This window comes from Xenopus tropicalis, chromosome 9, assembly GCF_000004195.4.
Source record: "Xenopus tropicalis strain Nigerian chromosome 9, UCB_Xtro_10.0, whole genome shotgun sequence".
NCBI lineage: Eukaryota > Metazoa > Chordata > Amphibia > Anura > Pipidae > Xenopus > Xenopus tropicalis.
The window spans coordinates 18,329,718-18,348,616 of NC_030685.2; the positions used below are offsets into that span (position 1 = coordinate 18,329,718).

General features: G+C 46.8%; 1 protein-coding gene across 1 annotated transcript; it reads right to left on the minus strand.

Annotated features, from left to right (window-relative positions):
- Positions 1 to 423: 423 nt before the first annotated feature.
- Positions 424 to 3,110, minus strand: LOC101732098 (sprT-like domain-containing protein Spartan). The gene is made up of 4 exons (XM_018097623.2): positions 2,515 to 3,110; positions 2,006 to 2,105; positions 1,453 to 1,575; positions 424 to 1,307 (listed from the first exon to the last, which is right to left on the minus strand). The coding sequence occupies exons 1-4, from the start codon at positions 2,829 to 2,831 to the stop codon at positions 1,122 to 1,124; spliced, it is 726 nt and encodes a 241-aa protein (XP_017953112.2). The 5' UTR covers positions 2,832 to 3,110; the 3' UTR covers positions 424 to 1,121.
- Positions 3,111 to 18,899: the final 15,789 nt, after the last annotated feature.

Sequence of the window (18,899 nt, forward strand, 5' to 3'; positions counted from 1 at the left end):
CTGAAACATGAAATCAGTACACAAATTTCTTTAGTATGATTTTTTATTTAAAGTTAAACATTGCACAATAGAATATACAAAATTGTAACATATTATTTACATTAAAGGGGAACTAAACCCCCCACAGGCAAGAGTTCATATAGGAGCCATCTTCTGGATCTTCAGGTCCTCTTCTTTCCCTTCGCAGACGGATGGAGCCTTCTGGCGCAGATCCTCTTCTTTCCCTTCACAGACGGATGGAGCCTTCTGGCACAGATCCTCTTCTTTGCCTTCGCAGACGGATGGAGCCTTCTGGCGCAGATCCTCTTCTTTCCCTTCGCAGACGGATGGAGCCTTCTGGCGCAGATCCTCTTCTTTCCCTTCGCAGACGGATGGAGCCTTCTGGCGCAGATCCTCTTCTTTCCCTTCGCAGACAGATGGAGCCTTCTGGCACATTGGCAGTCGGCGCTAATCCCAGACTAGCTCCAACTGCGCATGCCTGGAAAGTAAGTTTTCTGGATACGTAACGGTGCCATAGCCAAGAGGAACGTCTCTGTGAAGTCTTTCTGTAGGTCAACTCTCAAGTCTCTTGTTTGAAGGTCTCCTGTGAGGTTCCTGGATATTTATAACATTTCCTACTCAGTTCCTCTTGTTTGTATTTGAGCAGGCCTGCCCACTACTTGTGCCCAGGGCCCATTGTATTTCCAACAGCAGCGCTTCAACTGGCACATGACTTGTATGAAAGGGCATCAGGGATTCCATTCAGTTGTGTCTGTTCCTTGGTGTGGCTCTGTGTGACTCTGTGTGTGATTTCTGTATCCATTGGAACAGTCCCAGTATCCAACTTGTATCCCTTCTACTGGCCAGTTCATCAGTACGGTTTGTTTCTCTTGCTGCCGCTGTGCCCGCGCCTTATATAACGTAGGCAATGCTAATCTTATGGCTGCTCATTGGCATTTTCTTGGCCCATTGGGGGTTCATTTCAGTTCTGCCCGTAGCAATAGCCTCCCACATTGCCTATCTGGATAGCAGCCTCTCATTTTCCATAACTCAGTGCTGGGCATTCTTGGGCCACGGCCTTATTTCCTGGCAAAACTGTTATTCGCCAAGGAGAAAGTCTCTAGAATATTCCTGAAGTGATTCTATAGGCCAGTTCTCATTCTCTTTGGTTCTCGGACCTTTATAAATTCTCCTCCGCATTTGCGCTTGTGCGCCTTGGAGCCCGGAGTCCTGTCCGCAAGCCGCCTCACTACTTGTGCACAGGGACCATTGCATTTCCACCAGTGGCGCTTCAGTGACTCGTATTCTTGATCAAAATCATGATAGACCTATAAAATAACAACAGAAATATCATGGAACCTGACACATTAATAAGAATAATGAATAAAATATTAATATAATTGAATGGTACTATACAATATAATGTATAAGTGTGTGTATGTATATACTGTATATATATACGGAACTACTTACCGTAATATTTGCGCCACTTTCTCTATTGATTCGCTCCATGTGAAAATGAAAGGTTGCGCCATGATCTATATCACTTGTTCCTCTGACTCGCTGGTAGTAGTGGATCATTTCATGCAGGAGCGTCTGTAGGGTGAGAAACAGCCCCAATGTTACTTGTTCTGCCTTCATGTATAGAAAATGCATCACATCTTTGCAGGCAAACCCATGTCTTTCCATAGATATTACATGCACATATCTGATTCCACCTGATACATCACCTAGGCCAGGGCTGCCCAACTAGAGGCCTGCGGGCCATATGCAGCCTTCCTAATGGTTTTAATGGGGGCACAAACCAATGCTGTATTAGAGCTAACTGCCAGGGAGCCATTTGTTTAGTTTAGATACAGTATAGACTATTTGAAATGTTCTGCTATCTCTAGGGGATATTGGTGCAGTCCATGCTATGTCCCTAACGGACCAACATAGTTTCCCAGCAGCACCAGCGCTTGGCCAGTTTGGGTTTTTTCCTTTACTACAAAAATACACAAGAAAAACAGACAAAGAGAAAACTTACTTCCACTGTATTTTTCCTTGGCCGTAAATCAAGGAGAGGTTTGTTCAGGCGAATTCTGCATTTTCCACTTATATTATCTTGGATGCAAATTCCCGCAGTGCTGGAAAAAAATAATGCAGATTTGAGAAGTGTCTGAGCTGAATAAACTCCCAGGCTGAGCAGGGGGCTGTGATTGGCTGTCCCCCTCCTACTGTGCCTCTGGCAGGGACTGTAAGGACACACCCACCCCAGAGAAGATCTATGGGGGAGCTCCAATAAAGTTTAAACCTTTAGCCCAGAGTGAAACCAGCACCATATAGTATTCATTATTGCCTACAAGTTTAGGGGGGCAGTCACTTATCCTGTGTGTCTCTTTTAACAGAAAACTAATTGCTCTGCACATACAGATCTCTCCCTCCTGTGCACCTTACCAGGCTGGGGAAGTTGGGGGGAAGCTGTATAGCAGTGACAGTGACACAGATTGTCCCCCAAGGTCTATTAACAACAAACCCCATTAGTTCCTGACTTACATGCATAACCTGTTACTCCATTTAAGGTCAATTGGAGGTAACAGTCCACGAAAGAATCTCTTATTAAAGTCGTCAAATAGGGCGTGGATATCGGGTTTGGGGTCCAGCACCTCCCAATATGGATCCACAACCGACAGCTGCTCAATAGCTGGCTGAGTCACACCAGGATCCCCATCAGTCTGACAAGCCACAGAACGCTTTTCACGAGCCTGAGAAGTTACATTTTCGGTAGAATGATGAATTGAAGAAAAATCAGGTGAATATTGTGTTGAAATCTGCTCCGAAGAGCAACTCGGCGATGAGAAAAACAAGCCCATCCTCCTCCAGCTTGTGTCTCTCTAGGGCAGTTGGTACCAACTGACGATTTCTTTGGGGGCAGTTGGCTCTCCTATGATGCAGTTGTGAGGTCATGTGATGTTTGTTTACACTGTGAGCGCTGCAGGGGCCACATTGTGACAGCGCACTCCTGCTCACTGCAGCAACAACTGTTAAGGCCTTAGTTACTACTTATGGCTACAGTGGAAATGTGCAAGCGATTGGTATACATGTAACACTCACACCTATATACACTGAGTAACTTTACATTACTTTGCAGCTTGTGCTGTTACTGTGGGACGGTGACAATATATTGCACAGGGTGAAAAGATTTGGCAGATTGCAGTTGTTTGTAATTATGCATTATATTAGTAAATGAGTCCTTTTGAAATATTACAAATAATACAATTACACAATTGAATGTTTTTCCCTTTCTGCCTCTTTCCAACCAGTTTCCGGCCGCCACTCCCACTTAAGGGGTACGTCCACCTTAAGAAGAAAAGGATTATCCAATGAGCTGCCTAATTTCGTGCACAATATACAGAAATGCTCTGGAGTGACCGCCATCTTTATGCCATAGAGAGCAGCACAGTGGAACAGCACTTTTAACCTTTAATATTACAAAAAAAAATAAATAATGAATGTAAATTGCAAAAGTGCTTAAATTAGCACACTCATTAATTTTACATCAACCTATTTTAAAGGTTTATTTATCCTTTACACTTTGGGTGCGCTAGGTGGCCTAAAATCAAATCCATAAAATTCTACTGAAAACCACCTGGTCCCTATTTCTCTAGGGTCAGCTTGGTAGCTAAAGACAGGAATGGTCCAGTTGCAGGGTCAGACTGGGGGGTGCAGGGCCCACTGGAGCTTCTGCCTCAGAGGCCCCTGCACCCCCCAATGGCCCCCACCGTCTTCACACACACACTCACACCCTGGAGCCCCCAACACTCTCCGCCCCCCCCTCCCCCGAGCACACCTAAATGACCAGCGGACAGGGTTGGACTGGTGGTGGGCCCCGGCGGCCCAGACCCGACCCTTGCCAGCGCTCCCCCTGCCCGACCGTTCCTCCCCTGATGCGTTAAACTTACTAGCGCTCAGGGGAGGACGTCACGTGGGGGACCCTGCGGGAAGTTAGGGGGGGCCCCTGTGGTCTGGGGAAATAGGGGACGCAACCAACGGGGGCACCTGCAGGGCCCCTGGGGCCTGCACCCCCCAGTCCGACCCTGCCGGGGGATCGCTGAAACACACTGGGGGGTTCGGGTCTGAGCTGCTGGGGCCCACCAGGTTTTTTTCCCAGTGCCCCGGTGGCCCAGTCCGACGCTGTCCAGTTGCGGTATGAAATGTAGGAATGATGCCAGAGGAACAGAATGACGGATGTAATGGGTAATGCAAAGGGCCAGTGGGCCAATTAATGGAAGAGGAGCATCCAATGAGAATCCTGTCTGCTCTGTGAATACCTGGTACCATATTGTTTGTTCATGTGATTGGCACGGGCGGCGTTGCACATTGGTGCAATGTTGGTTGCACATTGTTGGTGCACATTGGTGTAATGCAATTGGTGCAACACAGCTCTATGTTGGCGCCTGGTAACCGGTTGCAAAATGGCAATTTCACAGTAATGTCCCTGTGTTTGACGGCAGCAAGATGGCCGCATTCTCACTGCATCTACTTTGGAGACCTGAGGATTCTATTGGAGCCTGAATATCTTTCATGTATATGGAAGTTTTGCATTAGTCGGTATCCCCCTGTAACCGAGGCTGATAAACAGCTTTATTCTATTGTCCCTACCAATCCGTATGGCAGTGAGTGAGACGCTCTAAAGGCAGCCGTCTCTCAGTGGCGCTTGTGTACGGTCCACGGATCTCCTTTATTGGCACCCTGACATCTCAGCCCCAGTGTTTAGTATTTCAGCTTTGTCAGTTACTTTCCGACAAACATCTCGCGTCTCGTGCTCAGGACGCATCCTCCTGACAGGTATTCATTAGGGAGCGCTCAGGCCCTTTATGAAATATCTCTGTTAGCGGAAAATTGATTCATCGGGTCTTGTTTTTTTGTGCTTCGTTGTGTTCTGTAGTTGGGCGCTTTCTGTTCGAAGGAGCCCTGTATTTCTCGGCCGTGAATCTCTTGAGTCTACGAGGCGTCTCTTTTGTTCAGCTGTCACGGCGTGTTTATATTGGCAACCGCTGGACTCCAGGCCTTTATATATCATTTATACGCAATATAAAGCAGCAGTCCGGCCTATCAAAATATATGTGAGGCTGGATAAAAACAAGGCTACCTCAGTGCAAACACTTTATACTGAGCAGACCAGGCTGTGATTGCTGAGGATTAGGTATCCGGTGGGTTACGTGGAGTATTCAGTAGTCTGTTTGGGGGTCAGTGCTCCCAGCATGCAGTGCAGTATTCATGGCTGGCAAGGGTCACTTTACTGTAGGTGCCGTCAAGTCCTGATATTTCCTATCAGGAGAAGTAAATATGACAAATAATAATCCCCCACCCATTACTTTGTAGATTAAATGGTCTGGTGTTCTAGATGTCCCAGGGTCCATAGCCCCGTGGTGCAAGTAGATGAGCCTCCCAGGTAGGGAATAGTGGTTAGTTCCCTGGGGGGGTAGATATAGGGGGGCCCTGTTGCAAATTTTGCCCCCTTGCCCATGAGCGTCAAGTTCTGCTTCTGTTTGTCAAAACTGCTCATCTGTTTAGTACAGGTATGGGATCCCTTATCAGGAAACCCGTTATGCAGAAAGTTCCAAATTATGGAAAGGCCCATAGACTCCATTATAAGCAAATAATTCTAATTTTGAAAAATGATTTCCCTTTTCTCTGTAATAATAAAACAGTACCTGTACTTGATCCCAACTAAGATATAATTACCCCTTATTGGGGGCAGAACAGCCCTATTGGGTTTATTTAATGGTTAAATGATTCCCTTTTCTCTGTAATAATAAAACAGTACCTGTACTTGATCCCAACTAAGATATAATTACCCCTTATTGGGGGCAGAACAGCCCTATTGGGTTTATTTCATGGTTAAATGATTCCCTTTTCTCTGTAATAATAAAACAGTACCTGTACTTGATCCCAACTAAGATATAATTACCCCTTATTGGGGGCAGAACAGCCTTATTGGGTTTATTTAATGGTTAAATGATTCCCTTTTCTCTGTAATAATAAAACAGTACCTGTACTTGATCCCAACTAAGATATAATTACCCCTTATTGGGGCAGAACAGCCCTATTGGGTTTATTTAATGGTTAAATGATTCCCTTTTCTCTGTAATAATAAAACAGTACCTGTACTTGATCCCAACTAAGATATAATTACCCCTTATTGGGGGCAGAACAGCCCTATTGGGTTTATTTAATGGTTAAATGATTCCCTTTTCTCTGTAATAATAAAAAAGAACCTTGAACTTGATCCCAACTAAGATATAATTACCCCTTATTGGCAGAAGAACAATCCTATTGGTTTTATTCAATATTTAAATGATTTTTAGCAGACCTAAGTTATGGAGATCCAAATTACGGAAAGATCCCTTATCTGGAAAACCCCAGGTCCCAAGCATTCTGGATAACAGGTCCCATACCTGTAATCACTTTACTAGCTGCCCTTTCCCCATCCTGTCTAAAGGTGGCCTGGCCTTACACTGGCAGATACCCCTCAGCCACAGCCCAAAGAGACCGATACAATACGAGGCATTATCAATAGCAGTGATCCCCAACCGGGAACAACATGTTGCTCCCCAACCCCTTGGATGTTGCCCCCAGTGGCCTCAAAGTAAGTGCTTATTTTTTAATTCCTGGCTCGGAGGCAAGTTTTGGCTGCATAAAACCCTAGTGCAATGCCACAGAGCCCTTATTTTGCACCCGTAGAAACCTTATTCATGCTTGTATTGCTCCCCAACTCATGGGCAAAAAAGGTTGGGGACCCCTGCTCTACAGCACGGTCACCTTTCTATTGTTACATTTGGAAATCCAAATACCTGGAGCTGCAGGAGGTGAAGAGGAACTATGTCTTCTCTAGACATCCTTGTCTGCAGACGTATAGGCGGAGAATAATGACGTTTTAGGGAAGCTTATCATTCCCAAAGAGGGACCAACTGCCAGATAATGAGTAACAGTAATGAGCTCCCCCAAGGAAAGCCATCTGTCGTACCCACAAATGTTCCTCGTCTGTGGAGATCACGCTCTTGCCAATGTGGTTGATGACATTTTTTCTAACCTGCCCATTTAACGGACCAACTGATATTGATGGTAGGAAAGAGATGGGTGGGCATCATCCGTCCACATACCAAAATAATACAAAACAATTTTTTATTGAAACGTGGATGGCCAATTTTCTACTTTTTACCCAGATCCCTCCATTTTTCTCTCTCCCTTCTTGCCTAAAGCTGGCCATACATGGGCAGATCCGCTCACTTGGCAATGTCGCCAAGTAAGCGGATCTTCACCCGATATCCCCATATGCGGGTGGGCGATATCGGGTAGCAAGTACCTTAAAAAAATAATAATCTGATCATTTGGCCCTGGGGCCAAACGATCGGATTACATTTGCGGCTATGGGGCAGTCGTTTCGGGGACCGCATCAACGAGCCGATGCGGTCCCCGATCTGACTGGATTTTCTAACCTGGCCGATCGGTATCTGGCGAATTTCAGGCCAGATATCGGTCGGCCAGGCCGCTCGGTTCTGCCCATACACGGGCCGATTAGCTGCCGAATCGGTCCAAGGGACCCATATCGGCAGCTATAATCGGCCCGTTTATGGGGACCTTAATAAGTCTTGCCCTATTCCTATTTTCCCATGCCCCCATCCCTACTAAACCCAAGCCTATCTCTCCCCACTTCCTTCCTTATCCCTCCCCCTTTCCATACACCTCTCTTTATTTCTCCCATCCTTGCCACTGTCCCCCAGGCCCAGACTGGTAGTGTGTAGATATAGAGGGGCTGCTGTAAGATGCCATAGAGTCACTATTTATTGGGCCTGTGGGGGGCTGTTTGGGCCACGGTCTCTTTTTTATCCCTGCTAAACCCCTGAGCTGCTCAATAACTTGCCAGAAAGAGACATTACTACAAATCTCTATGGTCTTCTACAGCCTCCACCATCCCAGCAGATCGGAACCATGTCGGCCATGATTAAACCCTCTTAAAGATGGTTATTCCTGTGCCTCGCTGTGATTTCGGCGCTACAGAGGCAGGAAGGCAGAGGAACGCACGCTTAGAAACCAAATAATCACATAGATGAAAGACTTTCAGTTCGTATCTCTCCGTTGCTGCTAAGAGCGCACATTGATTTTTACAATATTTCAAAGAGCGGCCCATTAATTTTTAAACCAGTCGGCTGTCAGGACTTACAGAAGGCCGTCTGCGCGGGGAAATCAATAAGACACGATATATTGATCAGCCGCCCTGGTTTATATCTAGTCTCCCGGGCACCCTGACGGCCAACTCTATTCTATCTGTGTGATGTTTAAGCTTCATACAAATGTCGAACGGATACTAATGAACTACTCTCCCGGTGACATCTGCATGTATCACTTGGACACGTCAGGTTCTGATTCAGTAAACGTGGGAAATGTATGGGGATATTTTTCTGTTCCGTTTGAAAGCCCCCCCCCCCCCCCGTATTTGGAAGCACTACCATTTCTATGGGTCTATAGGGGTGCCTCCCCCACTGACTGACCACAAGGCAATGGAGCCTCCAAAAATGTGCATTTCTTTATTCCAGACTCTCCAAATAAAACCCCTAAGCTTAGCTTCTCCACAGCAGCCCAGAGCCCACTGAGCATGTGCAGTGCCTCTGACACTGAATAGAGGCCTAACTACATCCAAGATGTTGTATACAAACTTCAGAGCTTAGATTATTGCAGTTATTGACCTTTAGAACCTTAATACACTTTTGAGCACAATAAATTGGGCACATGTTGAAAATGTATTTTGCTCTCTATCCATGTTTTCCTAATGTTTCTATAATAAAACACTAATGAAAAATTGTTTTTCTACTGAACTCCAGGACAAACCCTTCTCTTCTCTGCAGCCTTTGAGATAAGGAGCAACTAGTTATACAGAGTTATTATCTATGGAATGGTAATTTCTTTTACTACTTACTTGCAGTGACTCGGCAGAACCAGGAAGTTCAGAACAGTGACTCGGCAGAACCAGGAAGTTCAGAACAGTGACTCGGCAGAACCAGGAAGTTCAGAACAGTGACTCGGCAGAACCAGGAAGTTCAGAACAGTGACTCGGCAGAACCAGGAAGTTCAGAACAGTGACTCGGCAGAACCAGGAAGTTCAGAACAGTGACTCGGCAGAACCAGGAAGTTCTGCAGGAAGTTAGAAAATGAAAGATTATTCAGTACAAGAAATAATAAAAACATAGCTACTTCTTAATTTAAGCAAAAGGCAAAAAGTATATTCAGCAAACTCTATTGAACTAATTTTTAAAAAGGGGTATATTGCCCCTTTAAACTGGTCAGTACAGGCTGTCAGATTCATTTCTTTTCATTTTTTCCCTCGCAGTGTTAAGCTGCTCTGACTCGGCATGAATTAGTGATGAGGCTGCTCGTCCCTTTGCTCCATTCTCTGTTAACAGGTGATTACAGGGATGTTAGAGGAATCCCCTAGGAGTTCCATCAACACAGCTTGAGTTCTTAGGATAAGGGAACTTTACATGTGGTCACATGGGACACCTTCACATGTTTCTTAGAAGAAGTAAAGTAGCCAAAACATTGTAGCACCCCTCCTGTTACCATTCAAATTGTTCCTACAGCCAATAATAGCCATTTTCTTCTATGTGGCCACCATCTTGGTTATAGAGCTACCAACTTGCTCACTTAATAGGCCCAGCAAAGACTTCTGTAAGTCGTCACTGTCTGTGCCATCCTGAGCCAGGTCAGGTATATGGATATTTATCCATTTTTTAGCAGCAAGAAAAACTGCCAGGGTTGAAAATCAAGCAGTAAGTAAGGAAATGAAGGGTCTTGGAATGGCCCACACTGTCCTGCAGTGTTCTCCTACAGCTTCCACATAGATGGACGAGAGTTACTGGAGACGCTTTGGGGAGGATTTTCCAAGTGCCGGCGGCTGGATCCTTGGGGAACCTTTAAAAGCAGCCAATTGATCTTGGGTTCCGGCAGACATGAGACAGCCATACCCACCCCAGCAAAGGAGACCAATGTTGGCTTATAAATGGCCCATTCTTGGTAACCTTATTTAGTGAGTGGCCCAGGCTGTAAGGGTACGAGACAGAGGGCCGGAGTCTTGGACAAAGGCCATATTTCAAGAATTAAGATGAAGGCAACACGTAATAATCATAAGGCTTCTCTCCATCTGTTCTGCTAGCTTCGGTTTATTCCTGTCCTGTATGGTTTTACTCATCATTTCAGGAGATCTGGAAGGAAATACAAAAGGGGCATCACAATGATAATAACAACCTGCTGCGCAGCTATGTAGATACAATGATGCTTCGATGTGTTTTGCCAAAGGCCTGGATCACCTAAAGTGATTCCATCTGGCTCTCCATATGTTTCTTTAATCAGGCTCCTCCTACTTGCTCTTATTCTTCATGGATGTGTCACATGGTATAAGTGAATTAGTAAAGGTCCCATACAGTTCATTCTTATTTATCCAGACAAACTGTAAGAGGAAACTCATACATTCTGGGAAAAGCCTCCGAGCCAGTACTCTCAATAATGAGGCCGATGATGGTGCTTTTTGGTGCCGGTGCTACATGAGTAGAGATACTACAGATGCAACCAGCCTTTATGCTGGCCAATGGGTTGCATCTGTAGTATCTCCGCCCATGTAGCACCAAATAGGTGGCTTCCTAAGGGTCATTAAGCACCCAATGGTGCTTGATAAGCTTTAGGAAGCCACCTATTTGGTTGATGGACCCAAACACTAATCCAGCACAGGAAGCCTAGACAGATGGAGCAAACTTTTGTTTTTATACCATATGGAGAACAGTGTGCATCATGGCACATAAACCACAGCAGAATTGTAATGGAAAAAGTGACAATGATCTATAGAAATGGGGAAACGTGTTGAGCCAACTGCCTAGATAATATTTGCTCCATCTGTAGTTAAAATGGCTCTCAATTCAAAGATATAGGCCATGTCTTTCCATGTTGCTTTCCATTTGAGGTCCATAGGCATTAGCTGATGCAAATAAACAACTCCCAGCATCCCTTGTTGGCCTGTCTGTGCTTAAGCAGTAGCCAGTATGTAATGGACTACTAGCCATGCTGCAACATAGATAGTGTTTAATGACATGAAATAATTCTCTAATGCTTTCGAGTTTCTTCCTCCAGTAGAGACGTCTCCCTGGGGCCCCCGGCAGCGGGTTTTGTCCTTAAACTGCAGAAAGGCAGCGTCGGTGCATTCATCTTATTCACAAACTGAGGGAAATAGCGAGAGACCTTTGCAGGCTCTTTCCTACAAAACAGGTCCAAGGGTTCTCCCAGGAGGCGGGCAGGGATACGCGGGGCTTATGGGAAAGATTCCTGCAGGGACCTGTAACCTTCTGCCTGCAGAAATCCTGGAGGGGACAAATTATCTCCTCTTCTATCAGATTCCAGCATGTTGGTTTTATTTCTAGAGCAAAGCAGCACATACAGAAATATTGTAGGGTACTATGATGGAAAGGGTAATGTTTATACAGCTCTTGCACCCAATCAGATGTGTGCTATCCCCATAGCTACAGTCCCTTCCCAGAGGCTATTATCCCCCCACTGCTACTATAGGCACCATCTCTCCCTACTATACCTGCTATCCCACAGCCACAGTCCCTTCCCAGAGGCTATTATCCCCCCACTGCTACTATAGGCACCATCTCTCCCTACTATACCTGCTATCCCACAGCCCCAGTCCCTTCCCAGAGGCTATTATCCCCCCACTGCTACTATAGGCACCATCTCTCCCTACTATACCTGCTATCCCACAGCCCCAGTCCCTTCCCAGAGGCTATTATCCCCCCCACTGCTACTATAGGCACCATCTCTCCCTACTATACCTGCTATCCCACAGCCCCAGTCCCTTCCCAGAGGCTATTATCCCCCCACTGCTACTATAGGCACCATCTCTCCCTACTATACCTGCTATCCCACAGCCCCAGTCCCTTCCCAGAGGCTATTATCCCCCCCACTGCTACTATAGGCACCATCTCTCCCTACTATACCTGCTATCCCACAGCCCCAGTCCCTTCCCAGAGGCTATTATCCCACTGCTACTATAGGCACCATCTCTCCCTACTATACCTGCTATCCCACAGCCCCAGTCCCTTCCCAGAGGCTATTATCCCACTGCTACTATAGGCACCATCTTTCCCTACTATACCTGCTATCCCCATAGCTACAGTCCCTTCCCAGAGGCTATTACCCCCCCCCCCCCCACTGCTACTATAGGCACAATCTCTCCCTACTATACCTGCTATCCCACAGCCCCAGTCCCTTCCCAGAGACTATTATCTAGGAATCATAGCCTCTGGGACATGCAACATTATTATTATTTTATTGTACACAACGCACAGTTAAATATTAATGCCAAGTCCAGCAGCCAATCCCATATCCTTGTCACACTAAGCAACATTCTCTAGAAGGTCATTCCTTATTCTCGCCAAAGAAGTTAACCAGTTTACTGCTGAGCATTCCCTCAATGCAATCTGCATTCATTAACATGATCGTTTAATTAAATACTTAATCATCTCTGCACCTTTATCAGTTTCTTCTGTTTCACACCTATTGCCCTCATATCCAATTAGGCAGCCTGTCATCTCGCCGAACATGTTATTATTCTATGGAGTGAGCGCCATTCTGTTCTCTCTGCATGAACATGGCGCCTCCTTCATTGTACCCCTAAATGTGCCATCAACTTACACAATAAATACCCCCACGGGGACTCAGGGGATGGACCAATGGAGCCGCAGGGAAGGAGAAGATTTTTAGTTCTTAATGAAAAATATATACCTTTTTTCCATTAAAGGGGAACTATGACTGATTGTCGTCAAGATTATTATCTAATTTCAAATATTTATTTTTTTTAAAAAGTCATTTTTGCTTCCATTATGCACAGTTATTAAATATGGCTTCTTCCATGACATACATTATGCATAATGGGCAGGCTATATGAGTTAGCTCAGTGGGGCAGGTAGGGAACTTTGAGACAGGGGTTGGTGTGGTGGGCCCTTGATGTGGCCGCTGGGCACCCCTATCAGAACAAAGGGACAGGGCAGAATGCTTATAGTCCCTGTAGTGTAACTAATGCATGCAGTCGCCACCTTTCCATTGCTGAAAGTCCAGACAGGGTTAAACTTGTGATATCAGGGGTGGGGAATTTGGGGTGAGTGCTTATTTGTGCCCTGGGTACCCCTGGAACTATAGCAGGGTGACTGTTACCCCAATGTTTCTATATATCTGTAACCTTGTTATGGGCTAAGGGGGCCCAGCCTGAAGGCCAGTTAGGGGGGGATTTGGGGTGAGTGCTTATTTGTGCCCTGGGTACCCCTGGAACTATAGCAGGGGGACTGTTACCCCAATGTTTCTATATATCTGTAACCTTGTTATGGGCTAAGGGGGCCCAGCCTGAAGGCCAGTTAGGGGGGGATTTGGGGTGAGTGCTTATTTGTGCCCTGGGTACCCCTGGAACTATAGCAGGGTGACTGTTACCCCAATGTTTCTATATATCTGTAACCTTGTTATGAGCTAAGGGGGCCCAGCCTGAAGGCCAGTTAGGGGGGGATTTGGGGTGAGTGCTTATTTGTACCCTGGGTACCCCTGGAACTATAGCAGGGTGACTGTTACCCCAATGTTTCTATATATCTGTAACCTTGTTATGAGCTAAGGGGGCCCAGCCTGACGGCCAGTTAGGGGGAGATTTGGGGTGAGTGCTTATTTGTACCCTGGGTACCCCTGGAACTATAGCAGGGTGACTGTTACCCCAATGTTTCTATATATCTGTAACCTTGTTATGAGCTAAGGGGGCCCAGCCTGAAGGCCAGTTAGGGGGGGATTTGGGGTGAGTGCTTATTTGTGCCATGGGTACCCCTGGAACTATAGCGGGGTGACTGTTACCCCAATGTTTCTATATATCTGTAACCTTGTTATGGGCTAAGGGGGCCCAGCCTGAAGGCCAGTTAGGGGGGGGATTTGGGGTGAGTGCTTATTTGTGCCCTGGGTACCCCTGGAACTATAGCAGGGTGACTGTTACCCCAATGTTTCTATATATCTGTAACCTTGTTATGGGCTAAGGGGGCCCAGCCTGAAGGCCAGTTAGGGGGGGGATTTGGGGTGAGTGCTTATTTGTGCCCTGGGTACCCCTGGAACTATAGCAGGGTGACTGTTACCCCAATGTTTCTATATATCTGTAACCTTGTTATGGGCTAAGGGGGCCCAGCCTGAAGGCCAGTTTTTAAATGCAAAATAACTTCTTGCAAATGGAGTTTCCCCTTGAAGACTGAAGGTGAGTATAAGTGCCGGGTGTTGCACGGAATGAAAGACTTATTACTTACATGAGACAATTCCTGGTGCCCAGTGCCAGATATTTATCTTAAGGGCAATACAAGAGTGAGTGCAGCATCCATCATACCTGTCACCCAGGACGCGATGCAGCCCCCCGCTCCTGCCCTGTCCTCAGACAACTGCATTTCTGATTTCTCTGCATTATGTACCAGGCTCGCCTGGGAGCCAATAGCAACCCATGCACAGGGGGCAGAAGCCCAACATTGTGGGTATGCAAGGGAAACTGTACATTGGCCCTGTATTGTGTATCTCTATCTATCTATCTATCTATCATTTATCTTTTCCCTGTATCTATCTGGCAGTAGCTGTTGGGTTGTGCTGCCATTTCCTGAGCCCTCCAGCAAAAAGAAATGTTTTGGTTCCCCCCATCATGGTACGACTCCCCCCGTCTCTGAAACCGATGAGCAAATGGATGGGACAGCATGGCTGCAGGTACAGGGAAGGCCGAAGGGGTGTGTATGCTTTCTGGGCCCCCTTTGTTCCCCGGCCCCCCTGTGGTCACAGGGTCTGCCTATAAGTAGTTACAGCGCTGCTGCCTGTGCCTCAGCTCTGTACTAGAATCCAGGAGCCGACCGGGCACCCTAGGCAACTTGGTCGGCCACCTCACCCCTGCACCTGTGCTAACGCAACCCCCCCCCCCCCCCGGTTTTGGGTGCGCATGCACAGTTCGCGCGGGGGGGGGATGTGAAGCGATAGTTCATTGCCCCCACCGAGTAATCACAAATGGCGGGCGCCCCCCCATCGTTGCGCCCTAGGCAGCTGCCTCTTCTGCCTACCCCTAATCTGCCGGCCTCTGCTACATTGCTTCAATAGTCAGAAGCAGCAGCACAGAGGGAATAAACTGTTGAACCTCCATAAGGGAAGTTGCTTAGAATGATTTTGTCATTAGGCAAAATGATATTTTGGGGTGCGCCTCCCCTTTAATGGATAACCAGGGAGGGTGATGCTATAATTAAGCTGCCAGTGTGTATCTGCTTATTTGGAAGAGTCGCGGGGATCTCATGAAGCATTTGTCAGCAAAACTTTGTTTTAATGAGTTTTGGGAAGTCGCCTGATTAATCCCGCGCAGCGAATCCGCCGTGAATTTAATTTATTCTCCCCCCGTCTTCCCTTCCTCACCTGACTGCTTCAGCTCGATACGGTTTGTATTTATTGTATCTCCGGGATTGGCCTAATCTCCGGCGACGGGAAGGGCCGCGTACGTGCGCTGAATCCCCCGCCGCCGGCATTAAGAGCAATTCCAATGAGAAAGTGCCATAAGGAACATTATCTGTCAATTCAGCTGTGCGGCTGCGGTGCTCCAAATTACAGAAAGATCCTTTGTCTGGAAACCTCCAAGCATTCCTGATAATAGATCCCAACAAGCAGAAGGATACATTTTACAGATCCAAATGCTACTGATGGAAACCATCTAAATAAAGTTAATTCTAAATGACTTCTAACACATCTGCTGGTAACCAATCTGCAGTTTGCTTTCAAACAGGTAACCAGTAGATGCTGCCTGCTGATTGGTCTGAGCAAGAACTTGATTACACACAACAATCCCTAAGTCCATTATCAGAGCAGCTTTTAACGCTAAGGGGGTCCGGAATTCTTAGGGGACCCAAAGGCCCCTGTATGAATGCGAGTGTGTAGCACCCTGCGACGGGCAGCTCTGTACTCACTTCAACTGTTACTCAGTTGGATGCTGTTTACAGAGGGAACCTTTGTCCGATTTAAAGGGGATATAAACCCTGCTGCACTGCACTGCTCAACCAAACTTTACTCAGTTGTTGCTGGACTACAAATCCCAGAATAATGTCACATATAATGAAGGGTGAGGCATGCTGGGAGCTGTAGAACTTTCACTGGTGCAATTTCTATAACAAAACTAGGGGGCGCAGTGGGACAGCATCATGGCTGGGTTTACAATCTACTTTTACAATACTGGCTGGAATGGAATGTGGGTCAACTGGTGATGTATGTGGTGGGACACGGAGATAAAGGTGCATGGTAATGATGGAGGTAGGCAGGGCATTGGCAGAGGTGTAACCCCCACGTAAAAAAATCTTTGGGGGGCCGGGAGCAGAGTAACGTCGGAGATAGTTGGGGGGGGGGCATCGCTAGTTCAGACATACCCCCCAACTGTCCCGCTTTAAGTGGGACAGTCCCGCTTTCTATAGCTCATCCCGCTGTCCCGGATAGTTCCCTGAATGTCCCGCATTTTCGTAATAGATTACGGAAATGTGGGACATTCATAGAAGGATCCGTGACAGCGGGATGAGCGCTCCGACTCCTTGCACGGCTCCTCTCCTGTGGCTCCTTCGCTGGCGGTCCCTGGTCCTTTTATAAGGTTGCGCCCGTGCGTAATGGCGTCACACAAACACACGGGCGCAACCTTATAAAAGGGCCTGGGACCGCCAGCGAAGGAGCCACAGGAGAGAAGCAGCCCAAGGAGTCGGAGCGCGTATGGGGGCTCTGTGTTTGGGGGGGCCTCTGTGTTTGGGGGGCCTCTGTGTTTGGGGGGGCCTCTGTGTATGGGGGGGCCTCTGTGTTTGGGGGGCTCTGTGTTTGGGGGGCCTCTGTGTATGGGGGGCCTCTGTGTTTGGGGGCTCTGTGTATGGGGGGCCTCTGTGTATGGGGGGGCCTCTGTGTATGGGGGCTCTGTGTATGGGGGGCACTGTGTATAAAGGGTACTGTATATAAAGGGTACTGTGTATGGGGGGTACTGTGTATGGGGGGTACTGTATATGGGGGGCTCTGTGTATGGGGGGCCTCTGTGTATGGGGGGGCCTCTGTGTATGGGGGCTCTGTGTATGGGGGGCACTGTGTATAAAGGGTACTGTATATAAAGGGTACTGTGTATGGGGGGTACTGTGTATGGGGGGTACTGTATATGGGGGGCTCTGTGTATGAAGGGCACTGTGTATGGGGGGGGCTACTGTGGGCTTCCTTAGGTAGTACAGTATGAGGGTATAGCACATTTGCATCTGATCCCACCATTTCAACTATATAAAAGGAGTATTTTTAGAAAAAAATGGGGTGTGTTAATTGGGGGGCGTGGTCACAGAAGTGGGCGTGGCCAAAAAATTGCCGCGCTGCGCGCACCAAATCTTTTTGTCCCTCTTTTTATTTTTCAAATGTTGGGAGGTATGGTTCAGAGAGCACAACAGAAGTGCACCAGTAGAGCCAAATTTCTGAATTTCAGCTCTTTAAATTATCAGGATTGGCTTTTTGCTGCCCTAGTAACTTGCTGGGCCTGTACCTCCTGGTAATGTCATTACCCATATTTCATACACCTCTGACATCATCACAGAGGGACACGGCACCCAAGACGCCAGTATCTTCAAATTCTTGAAAACAGCAGAAATGATTTGTATCTTGGAAAGCCAGAAGTTCAACGACAGAAATGGCCCAGTGCACCAATCAGCAGGCAGCATGTACAGGCCACCTGTTTAAAAGCAAACCTCTTATTGGTTGCTATTGGTTACTGCACCTGGGCAAAGTGAGTGCCTTTTATTACATATGTGGGTAATGGTTGTAACAGTTAGTTTTGCTGGCAACGTGCGTCAGTTTATGTTACTTGACAATTCACTCTGTATGACTATCAGGCTGGGGGGGGGGACAAGCTTTTACATCAGTGGAGCAGAGCGAGGCTCCAGCGCTAAGTCAGAGTAAGTATATTCTGCAAGGGAACAGTGACACCTGCTGGCTGCTCTTATTCATTATCTGCTCATTCTGAATGGGAACAATATCTGATATGGTTTGATCTTTCCACCCTCATCTATGGTGTCTGTCAGCCCATATTTTGGCTTTATTTGCAGGTCCGTATGTACTCGAGAGTAATCATAATAATGTCCTGCCACCATTCCATGAAGAACGGAGAATGACAGATGTGAGGAAAGTGGGAAATGGAGTCTCAGCTGGGAGGGAACTGACTGCCAAAAAATGCTTTGGTTGCGCCAGTAGTCAGGATAAGCAGTGCATAGAATAATATGATGTAGATGCTGATTTGAATTGCAATGATATTTACAAGTATCTCTTAAACTGAATGTGTGTGATCAGTGTCTTTTAGAAAGTTGCTCTTTTATTAAAGGGGATATAAACCCTGCTGCACTGCACTCTGCAACCAAACTTTACTCAGTTGTTGCTGGGCTACAAATCCCAGGATAATGTAACATATAATGAAGGTAGAGGCATGCTGGGAGCTGTAGTCCAGCAACATCAGGGTTGTATTCTTAAAGCAATATTGCACAATAAAACTTTTCCCCAAATCTCCACAGGCAGCGGCTGCTTTAAATGAAAACAAAATCCCCCAATGGGAATCCCAGCTGATCTGTGTAAATCCGGCTCCCTGTTCTCTGTTCCTGCAATTGGAGTTGGGAGCATTAAGCCCAGTTTCCCAGCACTGAACAAGTCTGTCCCTTTATCCCCATGTCTGCAAATATAAAGCAGTGGGGTCAGGGCTGCCGCTCCCTATAAGCAGAGTACTCAGTCTGCATAGGGCACCAACTCCCAGGGGGGCACCATCCCAGCTGCTCCAAAAAAAAAACATTTTTATATATTATAACATACCC

Bases quoted from the DNA above. Each gene is read 5' to 3' on its own strand.
- LOC101732098 (XM_018097623.2), bottom strand. From the start codon at position 2,831: ATGGGCTTGTTTTTCTCATCGCCGAGTTGCTCTTCGGAGCAGATTTCA. The intron at 2,106-2,514 runs GTAAGTCAGGAA...ATTTTTTTCCAG, and splicing joins TGGAGTAACAGGTTATGCAT to CACTGCGGGAATTTGCATCC. The intron at 1,576-2,005 runs GTAAGTTTTCTC...CTCACCCTACAG, and splicing joins CAAGGAAAAATACAGTGGAA to ACGCTCCTGCATGAAATGAT.